The sequence below is a fragment of the Carya illinoinensis genome, chromosome 5 (assembly GCF_018687715.1).
Source record: "Carya illinoinensis cultivar Pawnee chromosome 5, C.illinoinensisPawnee_v1, whole genome shotgun sequence".
NCBI classification, from domain to species: Eukaryota; Viridiplantae; Streptophyta; class Magnoliopsida; order Fagales; family Juglandaceae; genus Carya; species Carya illinoinensis.
In genome coordinates, this window is record NC_056756.1 from 45,725,704 (window position 1) to 45,750,125 (window position 24,422).

General features: G+C 38.9%; 4 protein-coding genes across 4 annotated transcripts; 2 read left to right on the forward strand and 2 right to left on the reverse strand.

Annotated features, from left to right (window-relative positions):
* Nucleotides 1-2,919, forward strand: LOC122310992 (receptor protein kinase-like protein ZAR1). Its single transcript, XM_043125313.1, has 2 exons — nucleotides 1-1,714; nucleotides 1,851-2,919. The coding sequence occupies exons 1-2, from the start codon at nucleotides 238-240 to the stop codon at nucleotides 2,522-2,524; spliced, it is 2,151 nt and encodes a 716-aa protein (XP_042981247.1). The 5' UTR covers nucleotides 1-237; the 3' UTR covers nucleotides 2,525-2,919.
* A 2,389-nt stretch (nucleotides 2,920-5,308) lies between these two features.
* Nucleotides 5,309-7,250, reverse strand: LOC122311916 (auxin-responsive protein IAA32-like). The gene is made up of 4 exons (XM_043126687.1): nucleotides 6,598-7,250; nucleotides 5,847-6,095; nucleotides 5,657-5,765; nucleotides 5,309-5,526 (listed from the first exon to the last, which is right to left on the reverse strand). The coding sequence occupies exons 1-4, from the start codon at nucleotides 6,740-6,742 to the stop codon at nucleotides 5,445-5,447; spliced, it is 585 nt and encodes a 194-aa protein (XP_042982621.1). The 5' UTR covers nucleotides 6,743-7,250; the 3' UTR covers nucleotides 5,309-5,444.
* A 1,073-nt stretch (nucleotides 7,251-8,323) lies between these two features.
* LOC122308897 (elongator complex protein 2) lies at nucleotides 8,324-17,704 on the forward strand. The gene is made up of 10 exons (XM_043122174.1): nucleotides 8,324-8,568; nucleotides 8,695-8,782; nucleotides 9,145-9,230; nucleotides 9,381-9,534; nucleotides 10,510-10,670; nucleotides 10,774-11,451; nucleotides 13,259-13,577; nucleotides 15,461-15,678; nucleotides 15,822-15,999; nucleotides 17,168-17,704. Exons 1-10 carry the CDS (start codon nucleotides 8,428-8,430, stop codon nucleotides 17,659-17,661), a joined length of 2,517 nt encoding a protein of 838 aa, XP_042978108.1. The 5' UTR covers nucleotides 8,324-8,427; the 3' UTR covers nucleotides 17,662-17,704.
* A 2,772-nt stretch (nucleotides 17,705-20,476) lies between these two features.
* On the reverse strand, nucleotides 20,477-23,313 carry LOC122308898. The gene is made up of 2 exons (XM_043122175.1): nucleotides 22,017-23,313; nucleotides 20,477-21,663 (listed from the first exon to the last, which is right to left on the reverse strand). Exons 1-2 carry the CDS (start codon nucleotides 23,225-23,227, stop codon nucleotides 20,769-20,771), a joined length of 2,106 nt encoding a protein of 701 aa, XP_042978109.1. The 5' UTR covers nucleotides 23,228-23,313; the 3' UTR covers nucleotides 20,477-20,768.
* Nucleotides 23,314-24,422: the final 1,109 nt, after the last annotated feature.

Genomic DNA, 24,422 nt, shown 5'->3' on the forward strand with positions numbered 1-24,422 from the left:
CCCGAGGTATTGCTTGCAGAGCCTTTGCCATTCTTCAACACTCCCTCTTTTCCATCACCGTCTAAGCTTTCACACGCACATTCTCTCTCTCCCCGTCTCTCTCTCTCTCTCGCAGAGAGACAGACCTCCATTCTCTCTACCAACTTTTCTCAACGCTTGGTTTTCTCCTACAGGAAGGTAACCTGTGAATCCCATCATTTAGGTTTCCTCCAACGGTCATTTTTTCTATTTCTGGTTATGTTTCCTTTGGTTATATTTGTTCTTCTTTTCTGCAACTCTCATTGTCTAGTGAGTTCTTTGAATGATGAGGGCTATGCCCTTTTGTCATTCAAACAGTGCATTACAGTAGACCCGGAAGGGTCTCTGAGCAACTGGAACTCTTCTGACGAGAGCCCTTGTTCATGGAATGGGATTACTTGCAAAGAACAACGAGTTGTGTCTATTAGCATCCCAAAAAAGAAACTTTATGGGTTTCTTCCTTCTACTCTTGGAGTACTCCCTCAGCTCCGCCATGTAAATTTGAGGAATAATAAGTTATTTGGAAGCTTGCCTGTTGAGCTCTTTGAAGCTCAGGGGTTACAGAGTTTGGTATTGTATGGGAATTCCTTATCTGGGTCTGTGCCAAGTGAGATTGGGAAGCTCAGGTACCTCCAAACCTTAGATTTATCTCAGAATTTCTTCAATGGGTCTTTACCCAGGTCAATTATTCAATGCAAGAGACTCAAAACCCTTGATCTCAGTCAAAATAATCTCACTGGTTCTCTGCCAGAAGGATTTGGAACTGGTTTGGTTGTTCTGGAAAAACTTGATCTTTCATTCAATAAATTCAATGGTTCCATTCCTAGTGACTTGGGAAATTTGTCCAGCTTGCAAGGCACCGTCGATTTGTCTCGCAATCATTTCTCTGGTTCGATCCCAGCCAGCCTTGGAAACCTTCCCGAGAAGGTTTATATTGATCTTACATATAACAATTTGAGTGGGCCTATACCCCAAAATGGTGCTCTAATGAACAGAGGGCCAACAGCTTTTATTGGGAATCCCGGGCTTTGTGGCCCTCCATTGAAGAATCCTTGTTCTTCAGATACACCTGGTGCGAGTCCCACTTCCTCCATTCCATTTTTGCCGGATAACGTACCAGAGAATCCTGATGATAGTGCTGGAAAGAGCCAGAAAGCAAGAGGGTTAAGTAAGAGCGCTGTAATTGCGATTGTGGTGAGTGATGTAATTGGTATTTGCCTCGTGGGGTTGCTGTTCTCGTATTGTTATACGAGGGTTTGTGCATGTGGTAAGGGTAAGGAAGAAAATGGTTATGGTTTTGAGAAGGGTGGCAAAGGAAGGAAGGAGTGTTTGTGCTTTAGGAAGGATGAATCAGAGACGTTATCAGAAAATGTTGAGCAGTATGACCTTGTGCCATTGGATACACAGGTAGCTTTTGATTTGGATGAGCTTCTTAAGGCATCAGCTTTTGTCTTAGGAAAGAGTGGAATTGGAATTGTGTACAAAGTTGTGCTTGAAGATGGGCTTACCTTAGCTGTGAGAAGATTAGGTGAAGGAGGTTCTCAAAGGTTTAAGGAATTTCAGACAGAAGTAGAAGCAATTGGAAAGCTAAGGCATCCTAATCTTGTAACCCTCAGAGCCTATTACTGGTCTGTTGATGAAAAACTGCTCATCTATGATTACATACCCAATGGAAACCTTGCTACTGCAATTCATGGTATGTTTTACCGGGCCCTCTTGCTTGAAGTAGGTTTTCTTTTAATATACTCTCTTTGTGGTAGTTACCTTATTTTGATTTATGAAAAGTTTTTAGTGTTGTCTTTTGTTTTTAATTGATTGCATTGGTAATTCAGGGAAACCTGGAATTGTATCATTTACACCACTATCATGGTCTATTCGGCTGAAAATTATGAAAGGAATTGCAAAAGGCTTGGTGTATCTTCATGAGTTTAGCCCCAAAAAATATGTACATGGAGACCTGAAGCCAAGCAATATATTGCTTGGACAGACCATGGAACCACACATTTCTGATTTTGGACTCGGGCGCCTTGCTAATATTGCTGGAGGGTCCCCAACCCTGCAATCTAACCGAATGACGGCCGAGAAACTGCAAGATCAAAGACAACAAAAGAGTGCAACCTCAGAAGTTACTACGATTAGTTCAAGTACTAGTATGGGATCTAATTATCAAGCCCCCGAGGCACTTAAAGTGGTCAAACCCTCCCAGAAGTGGGATGTTTATTCGTATGGGGTGATCCTACTAGAAATGATTACCGGAAGATTGCCGATAGTTCAATTGGGTACCTCAGACATGGATATTGTTCAATGGATTCAGCTTTGCATTGAAGAAAAAAAGCCACTTTCAGATGTTTTGGATCCATATTTGGCTCCAGATGCAGATAAGGAAGAGCAGATTATTGCAGTTCTCAAGATCGCAATGGCTTGTGTTCATAGCAGCCCGGAAAGGAGACCGGCAATGAGGCACGTGTATGATGCTTTAGACAGGCTTGCCATGTCTACTGATTGAGAAATCCAATAAACTATGAATCTGGTCATTGATTAAGCTTGCCGTGTAGTTAACGGAGATAGACAGGGTTAACTGGATTTTCCTAAAGATCAACTGAAAAGGAAGAAGAAGAAAGAAACCATATCGGAATGGAAGTGGTGGAAGTGAGAATGATCAATTTCTGTAAGATTCGCTTTGTCAATTGTCATTGCATAGGTGCTAGGTGAAGATAGGTCTGCTAGAAGGGCATTTCATGGAAGGTTGTAACTTAGGTTGTATGAGCTGGCTGTTTGGTATATTTCTGAAAGAATGTGTTTTTCTTCTTCTTGGTCTTACTGCAGACCTCTTGCGTTTTCCTCTCCCATTTTTTAATGAGCAACTATTGTGTCTTGTTTCTAGGTCCACAAAGTTAATTAGTTTGTTATTTCTTTCTCTCTACTCTGTCAAATAAATCCTGAAACAATCGAGTACAGAAAAAACTATATACCACTCATCTGTTCAATTTCCGGATTGATGGCCTGCTTTATCTTATCATCGAATTCTCCCACAGAAGATGTACTTCAATGCAGGATTATCTGGGAGCTAGTCCATGTCCTTTAACGCAAGAGAGAGCGAGAAAAAGAGGCAGCAAGAGAATATAGATTATGGATCAATGTTAATGAAAGCGTAAAGGGAACATGGTATAACATTCTAAGACCAACTTTAACATGGTTTTGGCTCTTTTGTTTTTGTTTTGCCGGCATTGTTTCCGGTGGTCAAAAGACATGGTTTAGACACAATCTGGTGCTTATTCTGTAATCTTTCCATTTAGTACTGATTCTACCCATACTGCATGTCTGAATTGACATGTAGTTCTTTCCGACTTCGTGCGATCTCCATACACGTCAACTTCAAGCGATCTTCGCGTATCTTTTGTTATTCTATCTTTATTCTCAATCTTATTTTTACTTTCTTCCACTTATCTGTTTCGATGTTGAGTGCTTTCTCCTCCTCATGTCAAAGATAAAAGCATTTAACAATGAGTTGATTTTCTTCTTACCCAACAACATGGCGCGAATATAGGTAGTGGACCCCAATCTATTAATCAATCTGCCAGAAGACTCTTGGCTGTTCTTTGGATTTATCTGTTAATCAATCTGCTTGTATTTTTGACTTTGACGGAGCTTCTTGCCAGCAAGTATTTGGTCAATAAACTATGAAGTCCACCCAACTTTTCAAGACCTTCTCTGCGGAACCTCAAGTTTCCTCAAAAGTGCTCCATGGCGCACAAGAATTTCTACAGCAGTATATCTTTTGTCGAAATATTAATTCAATATTAAATTCAGCTCATCTCTTCTTGTTTGACTGTTCTGATAATATTATACTCATCTCTTCTTGATCAAGAAGACGAACTCACCATCTCTTGTCGGTTTAAGTTTTCAGTACAATGGGGGATGAAATATGGAATTAAAACATGAAAGAGTTTGATCTATATATTTGAGAGTGCTGGAATATCAAATCAATGATTAGCATTACCATGTCTACGAGAAGAAACTTATACCTAGTTTTGAGAAGAAACTTACCATGTCTAAGGGGTTGTTTGGATGTTGAGAATCTGAGATGGTCTCATCTCATCTTATCATATTTCAACATCTAAACATCACTCAAACATACACTTCAATTTCAAAATTTTAACTTTTTCATCTAATCATTACCTAACCATTACAACTTTTCCAAATTTTCAAACAAAATATAAAAAATAATTTGATTTTTTCAAATATAAAAAATATATATTAAAAAATATCTTCTAATAATATTTTAACTAAATAATTTTTTATTCAACATTTGTTTTTCTTTTTTTCGAAAACTACATAAAATATCATAACTCAAACTATTTCACTACTGTTTACAAACCATTTTACTACAATTCATAGATTTCTCTCTATCTCGTTACCCAAGCGTGCCCTTAACTTATATAACTTATATAAGGGTTAACATGATAATGGGTTGACACTCGGCACTACTAGCTAAATATTTTTTGTTTGGGAAGTTGAGAATGATCTGATTGTTGATCTGTCTAGACTTTATTCAGTTGCCCGCCTATATGAATTGATTGGTAATTTTCAGAGTACAGCAACATTTGTTTCTCACCTCCCTCATATGCAGAATTGCTTATGTCCAAAACATGGATAAAAAATGGTTAATATTTGAGCATGTATTGTGAATATTTATGTTTTCGTGGTTTGCTATGGATTAAAAGGCTTGGCTTGTTTTGCAGACAAGCATTTGCGCGACAGATAGTAAGGCTTTTAAGTAATGTTTTTTTCTTTCTTTCTTCCTTCCTTCTTGGAGGGAGCAAGTCCATTATAGTGACACTTCGAGAAATTTCTTCATGATATGTGGGGGCAAAGGTTTTTTCTGTGCTAATTTTATGGACTCGGTAAAACGCATGAGAAAGAGCTGTAAGAGAGTCGTGAGAACTTTCTGATGCATGTTTCTCTTTTTTGCAGTCAAGCCATCCCTTATATATATATATATATATATATATATATATATTTTCTATTAATGAGCAAGTCATTCCCTAATTAACGCCCATGTTCTCCGCTCCGGTTAGTTTTATGACTTTATCTACGTCCACATTATCAGTTTGTTATATGCTGCATAATGGCTGCATGTCTTGTCGATGTGAAGCCCTCATTGCTTTTTGATTGTACATATACAGGTTTTCAACAGTTTCTCAGAGTCTTGTTTTTATGGAATTCTATTTAGAGGTATCATTTCTTAAGTAATGGAAAGTCTGATCCCAAAAAGAACTCATCAGGACCATGTATGCAACTTACCTGAAAGTTAGATTTTCAAAGGCGTTTTCTTACAAGGTTGCCTCCTTGACTTTACTTCTAAGTCAGAGACGCTTAAAACATGAGAGGGAGAAGGGGGAGGGGGGCTAGGAGGTAAAGAAAATTTAGGCAAATTTTGATGAACCAGGAACAAGAACTGCATTCTTTCGTGCAATCCTCAGCCGCTTCACATACTCCACAAACTCCCTGTTGCAAGTGAAAAAAACAAGATCAACACAACGGTTCTAATACTTTTGTGCACTTTATTTTCTGGTCCAAGAAAGAACAAGAAAATGCCAATTCTAAAAGTATAAGATTATAGCCTTAAAGAACCTACTTCCATGGCACATCGCCAACAGCCCTCCAATTCTCTCCTGTGTCTTTATAAAGAAGTGTGAATTCTGATCCATCCTCGAACAACCTTAACCCGGATGGCAACTTTGTACCTGAAATATTGAACGAATTATTCAAAGGTTACTTCCAAAATGCATCATGCTCAATCTTCTAACAATATTGCTGTTACCTACCAAACATGTCATCCAGCTGACGTGTGAGGTTAGAGTAGCCACCATGATCAAGAATGCACACTTTCCGGCCGACAATAACACCATCCATGTTAACCTTCACATAAGCCCACCTCTCTTTGCTTTGGACTCCCTCCGACTCTTCGTCACAATCTTCTGGGGTACTTCTTGAGTGGATGGTGTTTGAGCTTTTCAAGTTCAGGTTGGCCTGAGGCCAATCTATGAGCTCATCATATGCCTCAAGGCTTAACACTGATCCATACGGCTATAGTTAGTACATTGCAACTGATGTTACTAAACAGACTCAAAAATAATTTGCCTCTCAAGCATTTTATGAAAGCATAACTTTACCTATAGTATCACAAATGATTTGAGAATACTAGATCTACAAAGAGAACTACAAAAAACTACCTTACAAACTGACATAGTTTGATTTGTTATATCAAATGCTTTACATTTAAAAAAAAAAAAAAAACTTTAAAATCTGTCCTACAACATTGAGCTTTACACACATAATGTATGTGTGTATTGTGAATCAAACATTTCTCAATGATTTATTAGCACATTGCAACGTCCCATGCGAGCCTATTTGTTCTTGTTTCAAATTAGCACCATGGTTAGTAATAGTGGTATTTTCTACACATGGTTAATCAATTGAATTGAACAGTCATATTCTAAACTAGAAATGGTTTAAAGCTAGTGACAACCATATAAACAACAAGAAGAAAAACCCAATCACAAAGGAAGGGCATACATTGTCCGGAGGGATGATAAGCTTCAGGTTGCAGAGTTCTGAGACTAAGACCCAGATCAATGATATCATTATCCTCCTTGGCATGGAAATGAACTGAGTGAAGATTTGAAGAGTTGAGAGGAAAGCCTGATGTTTTTGAATCCATTGGAATATTGGACAGGACAACTTAGGCAAGATTGATATGGTGTGCCGATTTGCAGTCAATGGAGGTGCCTATTTATAGAATGTTAGGGCTAAAACCAACAGAACGTTGAAGCAGAAAAGCAACTGCCAGTGGGGGCTAATGAAGTGCATACTGAAGACAAGAAATTGTCCTCCATTATGTATTATTGAATGAGGCTTATCTTCTTCTGCTACTATCAACATGCAAATCTTCTTCTGCTACTATCAACATGCAAAAACATAAGAGGAACAAGGGATGGCCAAATTGATCCATTAAAAGTAGTTTTGGATTCTGCTACCCGACATTGCTACAAAGCTTCAGACTTCTCAGGCTGGTCTCCCAGGGTGACCGGGGGCAAGTAAGCAGTAACCAATGCTGGATAACGACCGACTATGAATGTGATACCCCGTACCGATTGGCTTAAAATTCCATCAATTTCTGTAAATGATGCTTCATGTCTGCAGTGAAAGGACAATATCAGCAATGTTAGCACCAGTACTGGTGGTCTGGTTTAGGACAAGGCACATGTCTTTTAACGGCTAAGTACATATCATCACGGAAAGACGATTGTTGATTACCGATGTGGGATTGGGAGCTCCATTTTTACCATTATTGCAATTATTTACTGATCTAGACAAAAAGCCAGCAATACCATTCTGCTAGATATTTGTTTCTGGGCATTCTAAACGATTTCTTTTTCTTGGTTAACAGTACTGCCACTTGTGGAGGAACAGAGATCTGGTCGAAACCCCACTTCCCACTACGCCCCCTCACCTTCCCCCCAGAGCTTGGGCCAGGATGCTATTATGATCACTATCGCTATAAATGAAACTTCAGAAGACACATTGTTCTTTCTAATTTGCCTTCTTCCTCGCAACAGTAACACGAACACCTTTGATCACCCTTGGATTACTCCTACAAACCACACTCCAATTTCACTATATAAAATGTAACACTTTTGATCAATCTTGGATAATTTTTTTCTATTTAAAAAAAAAAAAAACTCAAAAATTGACGTGGCATATATATCACCCCATCATAGTGAAATAAAAATAAAATGAGAATACAGTTTGTAGAATTTTCTTCCTACAATTAGTAGGAATGTATGATGTAAATTAATAAAAGCGAAGAATCCGATTTGTCGTCTCTCAGGCTTTCTCAATATCTTTAATCCATTATAAATTCTTTTCAATAAATTAATTGATTTCCACCTCAGCCTTACATTTTATAATTTTTTATCCATGGCCTTACCCTATTATTATTTTTTTTCACAAACAAGAAATATAGAATTAATTTTAGAAGAGGATATGTATATAATTAAAGAACTTTGGAATCATCCTAATTGAGAGATTCCGATCCACCTTACTAAAAATCAAAATCAACCAATTTGCAATATTGATATTGGAGGGAGCTGCAACCTTGCTACTTTCAGAAATTGAATATGATTTCAGGCCTACATTTGAGGCCCAGCCCATTCTATGCTTATACTGCTTGACCGCTTAGAACTGGGCCACTCGGCCCACTTCTACAACCGTCTTCTTCTTCTCTCTCTTTCTCGACCCCGGGTGGCCTTCGGAATTCACAGTTGGCCGCCTTCTGATAAAACGTCTGCTCTGCTCTCCCTCTCTCTCTCTCTCTCTCTCTCTCTCTCTCTCTCTCATTTCAACATGTCAATGAATGGGGGGGTTGAGGTGAAGAGATTGTTCATCGGAGCAGGATGCAACAGAATAGTGAACAACGTGTCGTGGGGCGCCTGTGATTTGGTGGCCTTTGGTGCCCAAAATGCTGTAGCTATATTCTGCCCCAAGGTTTCCCCCTGAGCTATAAGGATTTATCTTTATTGCGTTTAAGTCGCACCCTTGGCTAATTATATATATTATCAAACTGAGCTATTTCTTCTTCTTTTTTTTCTTTGTTGTTTTTCGTTTTTGCAGACTGCTCAAATCTTGACCACGCTTCCGGGTCACAAGGCCTCTGTAAACTGCACTCAGTGGCTTCCAAGTAATAAATTTTCATTTAAAGGTAAATTCTTATATTGGGTGCAATTAGATGTGCCTGTTTTAGCTTTTTTCCTAGTCTTCTAGTATGACCTTGATGCAGATTGAGATGGCATAATATAATTTCTGAACCTTAACAGTTGACATTAGTGGTTTTCTGGGTGGTTAAGAAACAATAGAGAAATAAAAGAAAGTAAAGTTCTGAAATTTTTTTCCTTTTTGATCGTGGACTAAACCCCCTACTCCGGTGTTCTCAACAGAAGATTGCGTTGCGGACGGAAGAATATTTTTAGAAGTATTTCGGACGGGATGATTAATACCTTAGGAATAAGTATTAATTGTTGATATCTCTCTCGGTTGGGAATGACCTTTATCGTTTATCTACAGCTAAACAGTTAGAGAGGCACTATCTGCTCTCTGGGGATGCTGATGGTGTCATTATCTTATGGGAACTATGTCTCCTTGACAGAAAGGTAATCACTTGTGCAACTGAGTAATTAGTGAACTCTTCTTCGACTTAGTTTCTTGCCAGTATCACTCATTCATTTGATGTCCTATTAATTAGATTATATTTTTCCTAGTTTTAACTGAACATTAATTAATTAATAATGAATAATTAACAGTGGAGGTATGTGTTACAAGTACCACAATCACACAAGAAGGGCGTCACATGCATTACTGGAATTATGGTTTCTGAAACCGAGGCAATCTTTGCCTCTACTTCGTCAGACTGTACGATCCATGTATGGGAAGTGTTGTTTCCATCTACTACTGGAGGTTAGTTATAAATTACCGGAATAAACTATAGCATTGTTACTATCAGGCTTATATGATAGTACCCTAGTACACAGTAAGCATCCTGCCATGTGCTAGAGGCTAATATGAACATCGTTGTGCTTTGTATGCTTTATTTATTGGAATGGTGATCTCTCTCATCCAAAAACTTCATTCAGTTTTGGTTTGGGACTAGAGGTCATTTGGTTTCTTATTTAGTCCTATACTTGAAATGAATCTGATGGGTGGACCTTTGAAAATTGCAAGAAGACAATGGATGAGCTTAGATCCATAATGCTAAAAGCTCTTTATGCCCGGATGTTGGCTAATAATGGTCTGGGCCACTGTTAGAGTTGTATTTTATAGCTTAAGGTTATGTTATCTTGGTATGTTTGTAGTAATATATATGAATGCTTTCTGGTGAAGGGACTGTAGCAAACAGCCCTAAACCATTTCTAAATAGTATCTTCCTTCTCTTCTTCTTCATCCTCTTTACAATTCAACTTGGTATCAGCACCAGATTAAAATAATAATAATAATAACAATAATTACAAAAAAAAAAAAAAACTTAACACTGATTATGTTCAAAGTGGCTTAACCCCTAGGGGTTGGCTCAAGAGGTAAGAGCCTTGGTGTTGATAGTATGCTCCCTCCAGGTTTAAGTTTGAACCTTTGGGTGCAAACAATTTCCAGGGCCATCGTACTAGAGGATTTTTCCCTTGAATTACCCGAAGTGCACTTGTGGGAAGCTCTTTGCCGAGAGCCTGTGCACCCCTAGGTTAGTTGGGGCTTTGTTCCCAGATACCTGGTGCCACTAAAAAAATGTTTAATATGGCTTTCAAACATGTCTTATTTGAAGATAATTTTCATATTTAATTATCTGGATTGTGTAATTCTAAGCAGCTTGTTTGCTTTCACTTCATTCTGAAGCAACTAAATTCTGTTTCAAAATTTTGATAAAAAAATGCTTGTTTTTAGGTGACTGCAAATTGCTTTGTCTGGAATCTCTCTTTGTTGGTTTGAAACCAATGGTAGCACTTTCATTAGCAGAATTGCCTGGAAATACTGGGCATTTAGTTCTAGCAATGGGAGGATTAGATAACAAGATTCATCTATACTGTGGGGAGAGGACTGGAAAGGTATGGAAACACTGACTTATGAATCTACACCTTAAAGTTCCCATGCAGTCTTCATTGTGGCTGTCACTTATTTTGGGTCCTTTTCTTTGGTACATACCCCCAGTTTCTTCATGCTTGTGAATTAAAAGGGCACACGGATTGGATCCGAAGTCTGGACTTCTCATTACCTATATGCACCAAGGATGAAGCAAAAAGTATTCTACTAGTAAGTTCGTCTCAGGACAAAGGCATACGCATATGGAAACTGGCTCTACGGAGTTCTCTTGGCAGCACTCAGGGTGCATACAGGAGCGAAGAAATAAGCCTAGCATCTTATATTGAAGGCCCTATGTTTGTAGCTGGCCCATCCTCGTATCAAATATCTTTAGAATCTCTTCTAATTGGACATGAAGATTGGGTATATTCAGTGGAGTGGCAACCCCCTTTAACTGCATCTGTAGAAGGAATTGACTACCATCAACCTCAAAGTATCTTATCTGCATCTATGGACAAGACAATGATGGTCTGGCAACCTGAAAGGACTTCTGGTATCTGGATGAATGTTGTTACTGTTGGTGAATTAAGTCATTGTGCTTTAGGGTTTTATGGTGGCCATTGGAGCCCAAATGGAGATTCCATTTTAGCACATGGATATGGTGGATCCTTCCACCTCTGGAAAAATGTTGGGGTGAACCTAGATAATTGGCAACCGCAAAAGGTTCCGTCTGGACATTTTGCAGCTGTGGCAGATGTAGCGTGGGCAAGATCTGGTGAATACATACTGTCAGTCAGCCATGACCAGGTAATATATTAAGGTAGTACAGAAAAGATTTCATGAACTTTTCATTCTTTTTGAATATGTCAAATGTTTTTAATACATGGTACTTTCGGCCTTTTTAAAGAATTTACAACAAGCTGTGTTGTTGTGTTCTATAATTGTTGCCTGAAAGTTGTAAATCTCTTTTAGACGTAACAAGAGATTGGAAAATGATCCTATGCTCTAAGAGAAAAATATGATTGATACCCCTGTGGTTTCAGTGTGGAAAAGTGTACGCATGGTGTTAATATTAATAAGGTGTTTAGGAAGCATTTGATTTCATCATGAGGTGAAAATGTCTTCAAGTGGTCTATGACTAACAATGTAAATGTCACAAGGTAGGTGGGCAATGCATATCAGTGGTTTTAAAATTGCTGTTTAAATTTGTAGCATTTAAAAGTCTCAGGCTGCCAAGCACAGGTTAGAGTCTTGAGAGCAGTTACTTCATACAAAAAATGCTGAAGGCTAAGACCATATTCAAACCACCTCTCCTAGTTACATAAGTGAATGCTTAGTAGTGATCCTTTTATTTAGCAATTCTAGATTTAATCAATTCTAAATTTCTCGGTTGTGCCATGGTTAGGGGTGGTAATATATGATACGAACCGTTAACTTGACACGAACACGACATGAAATTAGCGGGTTTGGGTTTGATGTTAATGGTTTCAGGTCAGAATGGGTTGACCCGTTAAGACACGAATCATTAACGGGTCACTAATGGGTCAAACCACTTAACCCGTTAGTGACCCGTTATTTTATTTATTTATTTATTTTGATTTTAACTCAAAATTACAATTATATCCTTTTTAATATCAAAACAAAAATACCCTAACCCTATTTCGTATTTCCTAACTTTCTCTTAGACCCTCACTCTCTCAATTCTCAATTGAGTTAGTTCTCACGAGTCACGACCGTCTCCCACACTTCATCGGGATTGTAATTTTGGAGTTTTTATTATTTGGATTGTGGTTTTGGACTTATGTAATTAGTTTTATATTTTTTAGAGATATTGTGATTTTAACTTTTATGTAAAATTCTTATTACTTTTCAAAAAAAAAAAAAATTATGTAAAATTATGTTAATAAAATCAAATGAATTATTTGGGTCAATTCAATTCATTTACATAAACGGGTTGTGTCGTATCAATAAATTTTTAATTAATTCATAACTAGTCAAAACGGGTCGTATTGTGTCAATCCATTATTTTAATAGGTCCTGTGAGGGTTTGGAAATCTCACCCGTTATGGGTCGTGTTCGGGTTGACCCATATCGTATAATATACACGACCTGATATGACACGAACACAACCCATTAACACGATTTGCCACCCCTAGCCATGGTCCTTGATTGCCCCATTTAGCATCTAGAGTTTTGGGATGAGCTTCTAGAGTGTGTTTAACTTTGGGAGAAATTACATGGGAAGTTTGTTGACACTTGTTTTGAAGGGACCCATGAGTATGCTGTAATATGGTTTTTAGAGAACAATTTATTGTACCTTTTGAGAATAGAGTTCAAATTCTAGGTGGGTGATAGGCCTTATAAAACAAGTTAGTTAGACGTTTTGTTACTGTCAAGTTGACAAGTCAGAGGAACAAAGAAAGTCTTAATGTTTAGTTTGAAAGCAGGACTTTTGTTACCTTAAGATGTATTTTGGTTAAAAAAAAAAAAAGTTTGGGATCTGTGATGTGGTTAATAGAGGAAAATAAATCCGACTATAACACTGTTTTCCCTCACATATTTTGGATGAATAGACAGATGCCTTAAAATTATTATGATTATTTGTTTCATGCAGACATCTCGAATATTTGCTTCATGGAAAAATGAGGCTTCTAGTGATGGGGACTCTTGGCATGAAATTGCTCGCCCTCAGGTTCATGGTCATGATATTAATTGTGTGACCATTATCAGAGGAAAGGGGAACCATCGTTTTGTCAGTGGAGCTGATGAGAAAGTTGCCAGAGTATTTGAAGCTCCATTTTCTTTTTTGAAGACCTTGAACCATGCTACTTCACAAAGTTCTAGTTTCTCTGAAGATATCCAGGTAGATGTTCAGATTTTGGGTGCAAATATGTCTGCTCTTGGGCTATCACAAAAACCTATTTATCTTCAGGGTGAGTCTCTCTCTCTCTCTCTCTCTCTCTCTCTCTCTCTCTCTCTCTCTCTCTCTCTCTCTCTCTCTCTCTCTCCTCTGATTTGATATTTTTATTGATTCCATATTTGTAGTGTTATGAATGTTGTTTCTTCCCATTTTTAAGTAAAATAAAGTTTTATTGAAACAAGTACTTCTTAAAACAAAAGTTGTACTAAAACAAGTAAATAGGCGTAGCCTAAGTACACAGGAATATACAAAAAACAACACCTAGTTACAAGTGAGGATTTAGTAATGGATACAAATAAAGTCATGGAAATTGACCCCATTAAACACAATTAGCGGAAGCCCATAGGAATAAGGTATGGAAAAGCAACATCTAAGCTCTTCCAAATAACAATCGCGGTCTTCAAAGCTTCTACCATTCCTTTCAACCCAAATGCACCACATGAAACCTAAAGGAATCATTCTCCACACACCAGCAACATGAGAGTTACCCTGAATGTAAGGGAATTTAAAATGTTGATCAGACCGGCTTAATTTTAATTTTAATAGGCATGTCAAACGTCCTCTTTATATTCTAGCCTGCACCAAGTGTTTTGATTCATTCTTCGGTATCTCAAAGGTACCCTTGGGTTCGGTCTCACTTTTGCTTTGGTCTTCAACTTAGTACAAGTCACATGGCATGTTTGGCCTCATTTTCTGCTTTCTATCCAAGATGATCACAGCTGGATTTACTTGGCAATGACATCATATACTCTGAGATGGGAACAAGTGTAGTCAGCTATCCAAATGAAATATTCAGTGTCAAAAATATTATCCTTATTATGGAGGCCAACCAGTAAACCTTTAGCGCACACATTTAGTTTTTTGTCCCTATCTCACTCACTGTTCCCCCCAGGAAAAACAAAAACAAAACAGTGGGCTAAGTAGGGGTGCTACCCGCATGGGCCACAGCTGGAATCTACCAAACAACCCAAATTTTTCACCAAATCTGCAGATCTATCCCTAAAATCCACATATCCATCATCCAACAACAAATAGACAAACAGATCCAAAAAATATCAACTTAAAAAAAATTCACAATGACACAAGTGGCAAAACTATGGCATGGCCGTGGGTCTGAGAAAAGAATCATGGCCACGACTGGCCGTGGGTCTCTTTGCAAAACCACAGCCATTCATGGCCTCAAACCCATGGCCAACGCCATGGCTTATGGGTGTCTCACAACCTTGAAGAAGAAAAAGTGGAGGAGGAGGAGGAGAAGAAGAGAAGAGAAGAGAAGAGGAAGAAGGAGAAGAGGAGGAGGAGAAGACAACTTCTGCCTGCTGCAGGGTTGGAGCGGCGACAGAGGAGGTGAAGAACAGAAGAAGAGAGAAGGGGAGGTAGACATCGAACCGCGGAGGGAGGGAGAGAAGAAATTAGAATATGATTTAGGGTTTTGTGATTTTCCCTTATATACTAAAGTAAAACACCAAAATGGCATTGTTTTATTAAATTTTTTCTTTAATATATATATAGGGCCAAGCCGGACGTGGGAAACCTCGGGCGGGCTTGCACCCAGTCCCCCAGCAGCCCCATGCGTGCTAGCATCCACCTGCATGCTGTTTGTTTGTGGATGGAAGCCCTTGCCCCAGCCAGGCTGGGGCTGGATATTGGTGGTGAACAGGCCAGTGGCCCACGGCCCACCCCTAGGGCTAAGTAAATGAAATAAATTCTCGTGGTTTTCTTGTTCTAGCTTTCTTGCCATTGAAAGGTTAACAGGTTGTTCTCATCATTGCAAATCCTTTTTTCTCGTATTGAAAGCTCTCATGATTCATGTTTTATGTCAAAATCTAAGTTGTAAGGTAAATGAATCACTTTCCTACAAGTTAGGAATGATCTAATAGGCCATTTTATATGCAGCCACACATGAGACCCCATATAGAAGTGGGAATGATGGTCTTGACTCCCTTGAAACTATTCCCGATGCGGTTCCAGCTGTGTTGACCGAACCCCCAATTGAGGATCAACTGGCATGGCATACACTCTGGCCAGAATCACACAAACTTTATGGTCATGGAAATGAGTTGTTTTCTTTGTGCTGTGACCATGAGGGGAAACTTGTTGCTTCGTCATGCAAGGTAAGGTATATTGTGTCCTGGTAACTCTGTTGCTAGTACATGTGTGGGTTTTAGAAATACATTTCAAAACTGACTTGGATATATGATTGTTCTAGTGTTGTATTTTCATGTAGTACATTATTGCTTGTGTCAATTCTCTGCAGGCCCAATCCGCAATGGTAGCAGAAATATGGTTGTGGCAAGTGGGTTCATGGAAGGCTGTTGGTCATATGCAGTCACACAGTTTAACTGTGACACAGATGGAATTCTCACATGACGACAACATGCTTTTGGCTGTGTCAAGGGATCGCCAGTTTTCTGTTTTCACTATCAAAAGAACAGGTACCTGAATACTCACTTTGTCCCTTAGAGTATGCTCGCTGCTTCTAGGGTTTGCATTTTCACATTTGGAATACTCTGGATTGAGTATAGAAGGTGGAAGATGGGATTCCACGTTGCTTGGAAGGGAAAAATATTGGCCTTTATGATGATTCCAAGGAACTTCCAAGTGTAAATTTTACTAGTCCTTTTTGGGGTTAGCCCAGATATGGCATTGTTGCATCACTAGTAAGACTTTCTGAAATAAACAATGAAATTGTCTGAAGTAAACAATGAAGTTTTCTTCTAATTTTTTCACCATATTAAGGGAAAAAATATTGCCATTCATAATGATTCAGGGAACTCAAAATATAGCCTTGACTAGTCCTTTTGAGGGATAAGCCTAGACGTGGCTTGGGCTTTGCTAAGTTTCTTACAGCAGTAGTAACACTTTCTGAAGTAAACAACGAAGTTGTTGTTACGCCTCAAGGAAGGCCTAAGCCACATCTGGGCCTGTACTCCAAAAGAACTAGTCAATGATGGCCCCCTTGAAACAATTATAAAGAGGAAGAACTTCTACTTCCCAAGTAATGTGGGATTTCATACACCCCTACCCTTATCACTTATCAGTCAATATGGAGTATCACAGTTGTGTTTTCTAATTTTCACCATATTAAGATAAGATTCCCAAAAGGCTTAAATAGCATGCTGTGTCTGTTTGTGGATGTTATTCATTGTAAGATTATACATAAGGGTTTCTGTGTTTAATTTTCGGTGTTACCAGAGATATAGGGAAAAGTGTAAAAGATAATGAGAATTTCTGTACAAGCTTCAATTTTTGGTTTTTTGCTTCTAGTACACTGTCATGAAGGTGAAGAATCTAATAATCACTTAAGGAAGCAGGACCATGACCATCACTGCCTTTTTTCTTTTGGCATTCATATGCATTGCTGCCACTTCTCAATGTTCTCATCCTCTTGGCAGACATACAATTTTCTGTCTTTTCCACAGCAGCTTTACCATTACCTCCTTTGGTTCTCCTGGAATGTAATTTTTTTGGTCATCATTGAGCAATAAACAAAAAATGACAAATGATTTATTCTTTGGAAGTGGAATTAAAAGAAATTATTGATATTTGCTGGAATTTTACAGCAATTCATAATCACTTGGCTTATTTGATATCTCTGGTTAGGCAACAACGAAGTTAGTTATCAACTTGTAGCAAGGCAGGAGGCACACAAAAGAATCATCTGGTCGTGCTCATGGAATCCACATGGTCACGAATTTGCTACGGGTTCACGGGACAAGACAGTGAAGATTTGGGCGGTTGATAAGGGATCTTCTGTTAGGCAGCTTCTAACTTTGCCGCAATTCAATAGTAGTGTCACAGCATTATCTTGGTTTGGTTTTGGTCGCCAGGGAAACGATGGGTTCCTAGCAGTTGGAATGGAAAGTGGACTGATTGAACTGTGGAGTCTCTCTGTCAAAAGAACCGATGATGGTAGCATTGCAGCAGCAGGTGTAGCTACTGCTTCTGTTGTGCAACTCGATCCGTTCATGTGCCATGTCTCTGCAGTAAATCGTCTAGCATGGAAAAATACTAAGAGGGAAGATTCCAGGAGCATGCAGCTTGCTTCTTGTGGTGCTGATCATTCTGTTAGAGTGTTTGAGATAAATGTTGTTTAATAACTGTTTTTTTAATCTTTAGACATTATTTTCCCATCCCCAATTTTGATTGCCAAACCTCAATTTTCATATTTTCTTATCCGCAATTTGATGGCTAATCCTTAAGTTCAGAAGACACGAATGCACATACTGTTTATTCTATATTTTCTCAAACACTAACAAAGTGTATTCCTGTTCAAGCATGCTATGAGCTTTGGTGGGCCCTTATATACGCTTCGGTGCATTTGGTGATATGGTTTGTCATCCGGGATGCCTATGTGCTGTGGTCCTCGACTCCTCATTAGGGATGGGTACGTCCATGACACGGTCGCTGTATAGAAATAGAAAAATTGAAAATCTTGAAGCCATGCCAATAGCCTAGGCTGCCTAGCTGATCAAAGTAGCACAGCCTCTCTCCCTCCAGCTAAAATGTAGGGTTTTCAGATGTGGGTTCAAGTCCATCACCAAGCAACGAAACCCTCAAAATCATCTTTAAAAGGACACAATATATGGAAGCCGACAACCCCACCCCCTTTTTTTTTTCTTTTTCAACAAAACATGCGTTGAAATTAAAAAAGCAATTACAATAAGAAAATAAATGCATACAATATGAAGTAAAAATAAATGGACAAAGAGATCAATAAATTGGACTCGGGGGCCCTTATCCATTAATTTGGCTAAGGAGGGGACGCTACAACAGCAGTTGGATTTAGCATTTATGAAATTCAATTAGTAGACTTGTTGAATGTTGTTGTGACCCACATCTGTGAAAGCGGTACTGCATTCATTTGTTCTGAAGTCATTGAAGAAGATCTTCACATTCTTTTTTCCTAGATTCTCGATTAGGAAAAATTAAAAAATAATCAGATAACTAGAATCAGACAGTCAGAATCACTGGCAGTAATTTGAAGGAACACATAGCAAAATTGGCGTTTTAGCCACACAAGTTGGCGAAGCCAACAACTTAGTTTGAAGATAACTTAACCCTATGCATATGGCTATATGGCTATATAAACATAACAAAGGAGAGGGGATGGATGACGCACTTTTGTGTGGGAGCTTGAGCCACATGCAATGCAAGTGTTAAATTATTAAGTGGTAAAAATAACGAGGTACCTCCAAAATTAATTTAAAAAAAAAAAAAAAGTGTTGATTAATTGGCCAGGTGGATTCTGTCAAAAATAGTGACTTGTCCTCCCTAAAGACTAAAGTGAGGCAGCAATGGCGTGGATCAGAGTCAAGATGATTAAAAAGGGTCCTTTTAAGGAAAAAAACAACAGAAATACATATGTTACAGAAATGATAGTTACAGTCGAATGTGTAAATGTCATCTAATCATTTTAAAAAAAATGAATAAATATAAAATCTACAAAATAATAATAATATAATAGATCCTACTCTTTTTTAAAATGATTGTATAATACTTGCACATTCAATAACTATATATAATATTACTGTTGATTTTATCAGTCCAACCCATCGTCCTTTTAGCATTTTCCGATTAAAAAACTATGAATATCAAGATAAGCAGCCACCCAGAATCCTTATAGGCAAATAAAAGATGCTGAACCACGTGTTGTGGAAACACAATTCACAAACACTCCCTCAGTTCCTCCCATCCCGAAAACTAAAGACAAACCTCGTACACTTTATGCAGAGTTAAAAATCTGATTAAATGCAAACTTAGGATGGTAGATCACAGAATCTAGGTACTGTCAATTGAACACTAAGTGACGAGAAGTCTGAGTGAGCCGATATTGTGCTTTCGATATTTTGTACTAATCTGTTATTTTCCTTTGCAGCAAAGGGACTTGTGACTGTGTTCCCCAAAAGAATCTTCATTGCACCATCTAAAGACACTTGACTGAATATCTGCATCAGATTTGGTTTTGCGAACGACATAGTATGGACCACAACTTAAATCTTTACTAAAAAATTATCAGGATAGTCGTATAAGGTACAGTGACAAGGCAAATTGGAAAGAAAAGATGGTGAAAGTTGAACTCAAAACCTGTGTTAGGGATGACGGTTACTCGAAGACGTGAGATGCTTGATGTAAAAGGTGTAAAAAAATACATAAACACAGATATAAGGCATAAGAATCAGTTTTTTTTTTGTTTTTTTTCCTGAAGGGTAGTGTTTCACAAAAATATGAAGTTCGGATGACCAAGAATGGGAAGAGAATAATTTTTTTTTATTCGCACCAAGTGTCCAGGAAGAACATCCCAACTAATCCGGGAGTGCATAGGCCCTCACAAGGAGTAAAGGGAGAATAATGTTAGGGAAAAATACACAAACCATATCAAATTATTACCCGAATTACAATCATTCCCTAAAAGCTAAACTCTACCCATTTTAGCACTCACCCAAATCACAATGTATCACTCTCTCCCAAATTAAAATAAAATATAAAATAAAAAATAAAAAGTATAAAAAAAATAGAATGCAGTACCTGGAAAAACAAGAAGCATTGGAGAAGTTCAAGTATTCATTCATAAGAATTTAGTTGGGGACATTTTCGTTTAACAACACTGCATTACCAATGCAAAGCAAACCAAACAATTAGCAATCGAATCTGATGTCAATTGAGGTGGCAACAAAGAGTATGCCCCGAGTCAAAATGATCGTGTTTACTGAATCCATAAGAAGAATGTCAATCTTGTGCAGACCAAGAAGTAATGGAATCGAGTTGTGGTCTTTCATAGATCAGATGGCAACAGGAAATAATGTGGACAAACAAATTAAAATCATATAAGAAAATATGCGCCCACCGACAGATTATTCTTCTTTCATATTTGCATCATTAATCCTGAATCACAAACCCGAAATAGACATATAGCCATAAACTCTTTGTGACCTATATACCATTTATTTTCTTAACCAATATATGAACTGCACAAGCACACAATACATGAGTTTGAGCTTTTACAGTATAGCCTCAGACCACTTTCATTTCCTATGACAGTAACAACAATATGACATATAAGAAGATAAAAATACAGTTCAATACTCATTATTATCTATCACAAAATACATATCACAAACCAAACAAAACAGACGCTAAAACAGAAACTTAAGAGACAAACCAAACCCGTTCCCTCAAAATTGTTTCTTCTTCCTGAAATGATTTATAATGGCTGCGAAGTTCTTATCTGCTGCTTGCTGTTGTCGGTGGGAAGCTGACCAGAAGTTTCGGGCAACACACCAGCAGTGGCTGGTGACATGGTCTGGTATTGAGAATGCATTGTTGGTGCCAGCGGCTGAGTATAGTATATCTGGCCATGAGCAGGATCAGCAGCAAAGTCATAAGCATAATTACCCGCTGCAGCTGAAGTAGGGGCCATTGATTGGGATGGGTGATGAATTTGAGAGTAACCAAGATATTGTTGCTGATGCTGATTAGAAGGAACTTGAACTAGTTGGGGAGCACCTGTGGTCGCTGTTCTGTAAGCACCGGCAGCCATTTCAGGCTTTGCCATAGTGGCATTCCTTGTGGGATTGTAAACTGAAGGAGGGGCCATTGCAGCAGTGGGAGGTGTTTGAGGGCGGCTAGAAGGGACACCAGTGGCAGCTTCACTGATATTAGATTGCTGCACAGACAAGTTGTACGCTTGGGCCTGCCTTGAGGGCACATAGTATACCGAGTACTGCTGATCAAGTGGATTATGCTGGGGATGATGGTGCTGTTGTTGGGAAGGATAGACAGGGTAGTATGCTGGGATTGGCATAACCCCAGTGGGGGTGTGGTGGACATAATGTGTGCCCTGCATGAATTGCTGCTGTTGGTGTTGTTGGTGCTGTGTTTGCTGTAGTAACATCTGTTGTTGATCAAATTGGGATTGCAATACATAAGCAGAATCTGGAACCTGTGGTTGCATCTGGACTCGAGTGTTAGGGTCAGAGATATTAAACTTTGGATCCACAGGGTTCGCAGGAACCCTCAAGTTTCCAGAGGGAATTTGAACCACTGAATCTTGATAAACAGGTTTTAGGCGAGACAACGGATTGGTAATACTGCTATCACTGTAAAATTAAAACAGACAAGTAAACCTAATTCAGGATTTGATCATTCCTCCATAAGAAACAAAACAGTCTAATCAAATTGATATTCTCATAATCGATTGGCTTTGTGATTTAATGAGCTTGTGCGATCCATTGCACAGTAGTTACAAATAGTTTTATATATTCATGCAAAATCGACAATTTCTTTGAAGACTACAGCAGTAACATGGACTGGATGGATCAAGATGGTACGATTAATCATAACTTTACCGTTGGTTAATCCAGCCGCTAATTTATATTTCACGGGATTATCATTTTTGCTATTCATATATATTTGGAAAGAGATTTTAAAGTATAATTAGTCGAAAAGGTACCTTGAAACTGAATCGGGGGAAGGTAAATCAAGGCCACCACTTGACTTCGGCTGGGATTGTGGGGGCAGAGTGTGAGGCTGTGACTGAGGGTGAGCAGCTGGCACTCTCCGATACCCAACCGGCACACCGTGGTCCGATCTTTCGTCATCCGAAATAACCCGATTGGGGTACTCACCGACGACCATCCCAGAACTAACCGACATAGCAGGTGCAACCGCCATATTCACCGGCATAGGAGGCGGGGAGGAAATAACGGAAAACCCCTCATCTTGCTTGGGCCCTGAAGAAACACTAATCTGAGCAAACTGCTCCTCTATCCCAACCTTCTGATCCATCACCCTCCCCCCTCCACCAACACTACCACCTCCATCCTCCACGTGGACCCGAATCGGCGGCAAGTTCGCGAGCGAAGGCGACGAAGAAGTGGACCCGAAAGACGATGTCGTTTCAAGCATGGGTGAATCCGGCACAGAGTGAACATCCTGGCCCTGCTTCGCACTCTTACCGTTCCCAAACGATCCGGGCTGAGCAGCCTCCAAATCTCTAGCACCGCCGGAGTCCAGGTTATTGCCACCAACGCTATCATCGTCCAGACCCAGCAAGCAATTGACCGAGGCGGGGTCGGAAAACCCTCGATTAAGCAAGCCGGCCGCGTTCAGAGCGTTCAAGAACCAGTCCTCGGACTTGGCGGAGTTTTCAAGAATCGGACCGATAGATTGCGAGGAATCTGGCTTGAGGGGGAAGAGGAAGAGGCGAAGGCGAGAGGGCTTGATAGAATTGGAGGAAATGCGATCGTACTCGTCGATCATGTTATCAAGGTCTTCATCGGTGGTGACAGAGATGAGGGAGTCGAGGTCCTCGTTCGGGAGCTGGTATTTGAGGGTGAAGGGGCGGTTATTGAGGAGGGTCTTGGAGAGGCGAGACGAGAGGTCCGACAGGGAGGTGTGGCGGTCGACGACGACGATGCGGGTGTCACCGCCGACGTAACAGAGCGACTTATCATGCGGGCGAGGGACGATGTGGCCGCCGTAACTACACATGAGGCGGAGCTTGGCGGAGGTGGGGGCGTTGTTAGTGGGAAGAGTATCATCCCAAGAATCGGTGTTGCGGGAGCGAGGGGAAGAGTCTAGGGAATCTGGGTAGGCGAGGTGAGGGGATATGGTGTTGGTGGCGGCGTTAGATAGAGAAACAGCCGGTGGTGGTGGTTCCATTGATGGACTTTGGTGGGTGGTGAGGTTTGGTGGTGGAAGAGAGAGAGAGGGAGAGAGAGGAAAAGGGGGAGTTAGGGTGTGGGAGTTGATGCTCTTTATAGTTACCACTCCACAACCTGTATGTCTCTTCCAGCTGTTCCCTTTTCAATTTAAAATAAAAATTAAATAAATTTAATATTTTAGTGGTAATTAATTGGGTTTTTTTAGTAAATAGTACTGTTATTTAATTTAATTTTCTTTAATTTCCCCCTTTCCTTGAAAACAAACAAGGATTAGAGAGAGAGAGAGAGTGGTTTACGTCACTTTACAGTGTAGAGAAAATTGTGTACGGCCTCATATGGGCTTTTACAGCTCGTTTACTGATTGGCTCCAGCTGGGACTGCGTATGTCCAGTCAGCATGCCCATTACATACTTAAAATGAAAAACACAAAAATACTTCCAATTATATACTTTGATTGGGTCCAGTGGCCTAGGAAAATTTAGGAGTACAATCTCGCCATGTTCAACGGCTCTCCTTTTATGGGTTTTTATTTTTTATTTTTTTGGATGCATGCCCTGGGCAACCTTTGCAGTTTATAATCTAGTTCATTGTATATTCTATGATCCCCTTCCCCATCATTTCATGCACACTTCGAGCATTTTTTTTTATGGGTGAATTATTGTGGGTTGGTGTCCCTGTTTGGTAATGAACATGTTTTAATTCATCTCATTATCATAATTTTTTAAAATTTTAATACAAAATATAATAAATAATTTAATTTTTTTAATTTTTAAAATAATAATATTTTAAAAATATTTTATTTATCTTTTTATTTAAAACTATCTTATATCATCTTATTATTTAAATCATATATGAGTCTATTATAATAAATAGTATTTCTTATCGTTGGAGATAGATTTGAAATCAAACTATCAATCAAGATTGATCTCAATAATTAGCGATAAATCTTTAATCAATTTTATTAATAAAAACAAAAAATTGACTATAAATATTCTTATAAGAGAATCTACAGTTTTGACATATTATGGCATGAGAATTATAGAATTCGGCTTGAGTTCGATCTTATTCACATGAACTAAGTCATATGGAACAAAGGCTAAAATGGTATATTTTAAAGATTCTTAGATCCATAATTGAAAGAATTGACCAATTGCCCATCTAAATAATGAATGTCTCTCATGTTAAATTAATGA

What these genes read in the sequence shown, in the direction of transcription:
- LOC122311916 (XM_043126687.1), bottom strand. Translation starts at nt 6,742, where the DNA reads ATGGATTCAAAAACATCAGGCTTTCCTCTCAACTCTTCAAATCTTCAC. An exon ending in TTATCATCCCTCCGGACAAT is followed by an intron (nt 6,096 to 6,597) that starts GTATGCCCTTCC and finishes CGTATGGATCAG; the next exon opens with TGTTAAGCCTTGAGGCATAT. An exon ending in TCAGCTGGATGACATGTTTG is followed by an intron (nt 5,766 to 5,846) that starts GTAGGTAACAGC and finishes TCAATATTTCAG; the next exon opens with GTACAAAGTTGCCATCCGGG.
- LOC122310992 (XM_043125313.1), top strand. Translation starts at nt 238, where the DNA reads ATGTTTCCTTTGGTTATATTTGTTCTTCTTTTCTGCAACTCTCATTGT. An exon ending in CCTTGCTACTGCAATTCATG is followed by an intron (nt 1,715 to 1,850) that starts GTATGTTTTACC and finishes TTGGTAATTCAG; the next exon opens with GGAAACCTGGAATTGTATCA.
- LOC122308897 (XM_043122174.1), top strand. Translation starts at nt 8,428, where the DNA reads ATGTCAATGAATGGGGGGGTTGAGGTGAAGAGATTGTTCATCGGAGCA. An exon ending in TATGTCTCCTTGACAGAAAG is followed by an intron (nt 9,231 to 9,380) that starts GTAATCACTTGT and finishes AATAATTAACAG; the next exon opens with TGGAGGTATGTGTTACAAGT. An exon ending in GTGGGGAGAGGACTGGAAAG is followed by an intron (nt 10,671 to 10,773) that starts GTATGGAAACAC and finishes ACATACCCCCAG; the next exon opens with TTTCTTCATGCTTGTGAATT.
- LOC122308898 (XM_043122175.1), bottom strand. Translation starts at nt 23,227, where the DNA reads ATGGAACCACCACCACCGGCTGTTTCTCTATCTAACGCCGCCACCAAC. An exon ending in TCCCCCGATTCAGTTTCAAG is followed by an intron (nt 21,664 to 22,016) that starts GTACCTTTTCGA and finishes TTAATTTTACAG; the next exon opens with TGATAGCAGTATTACCAATC.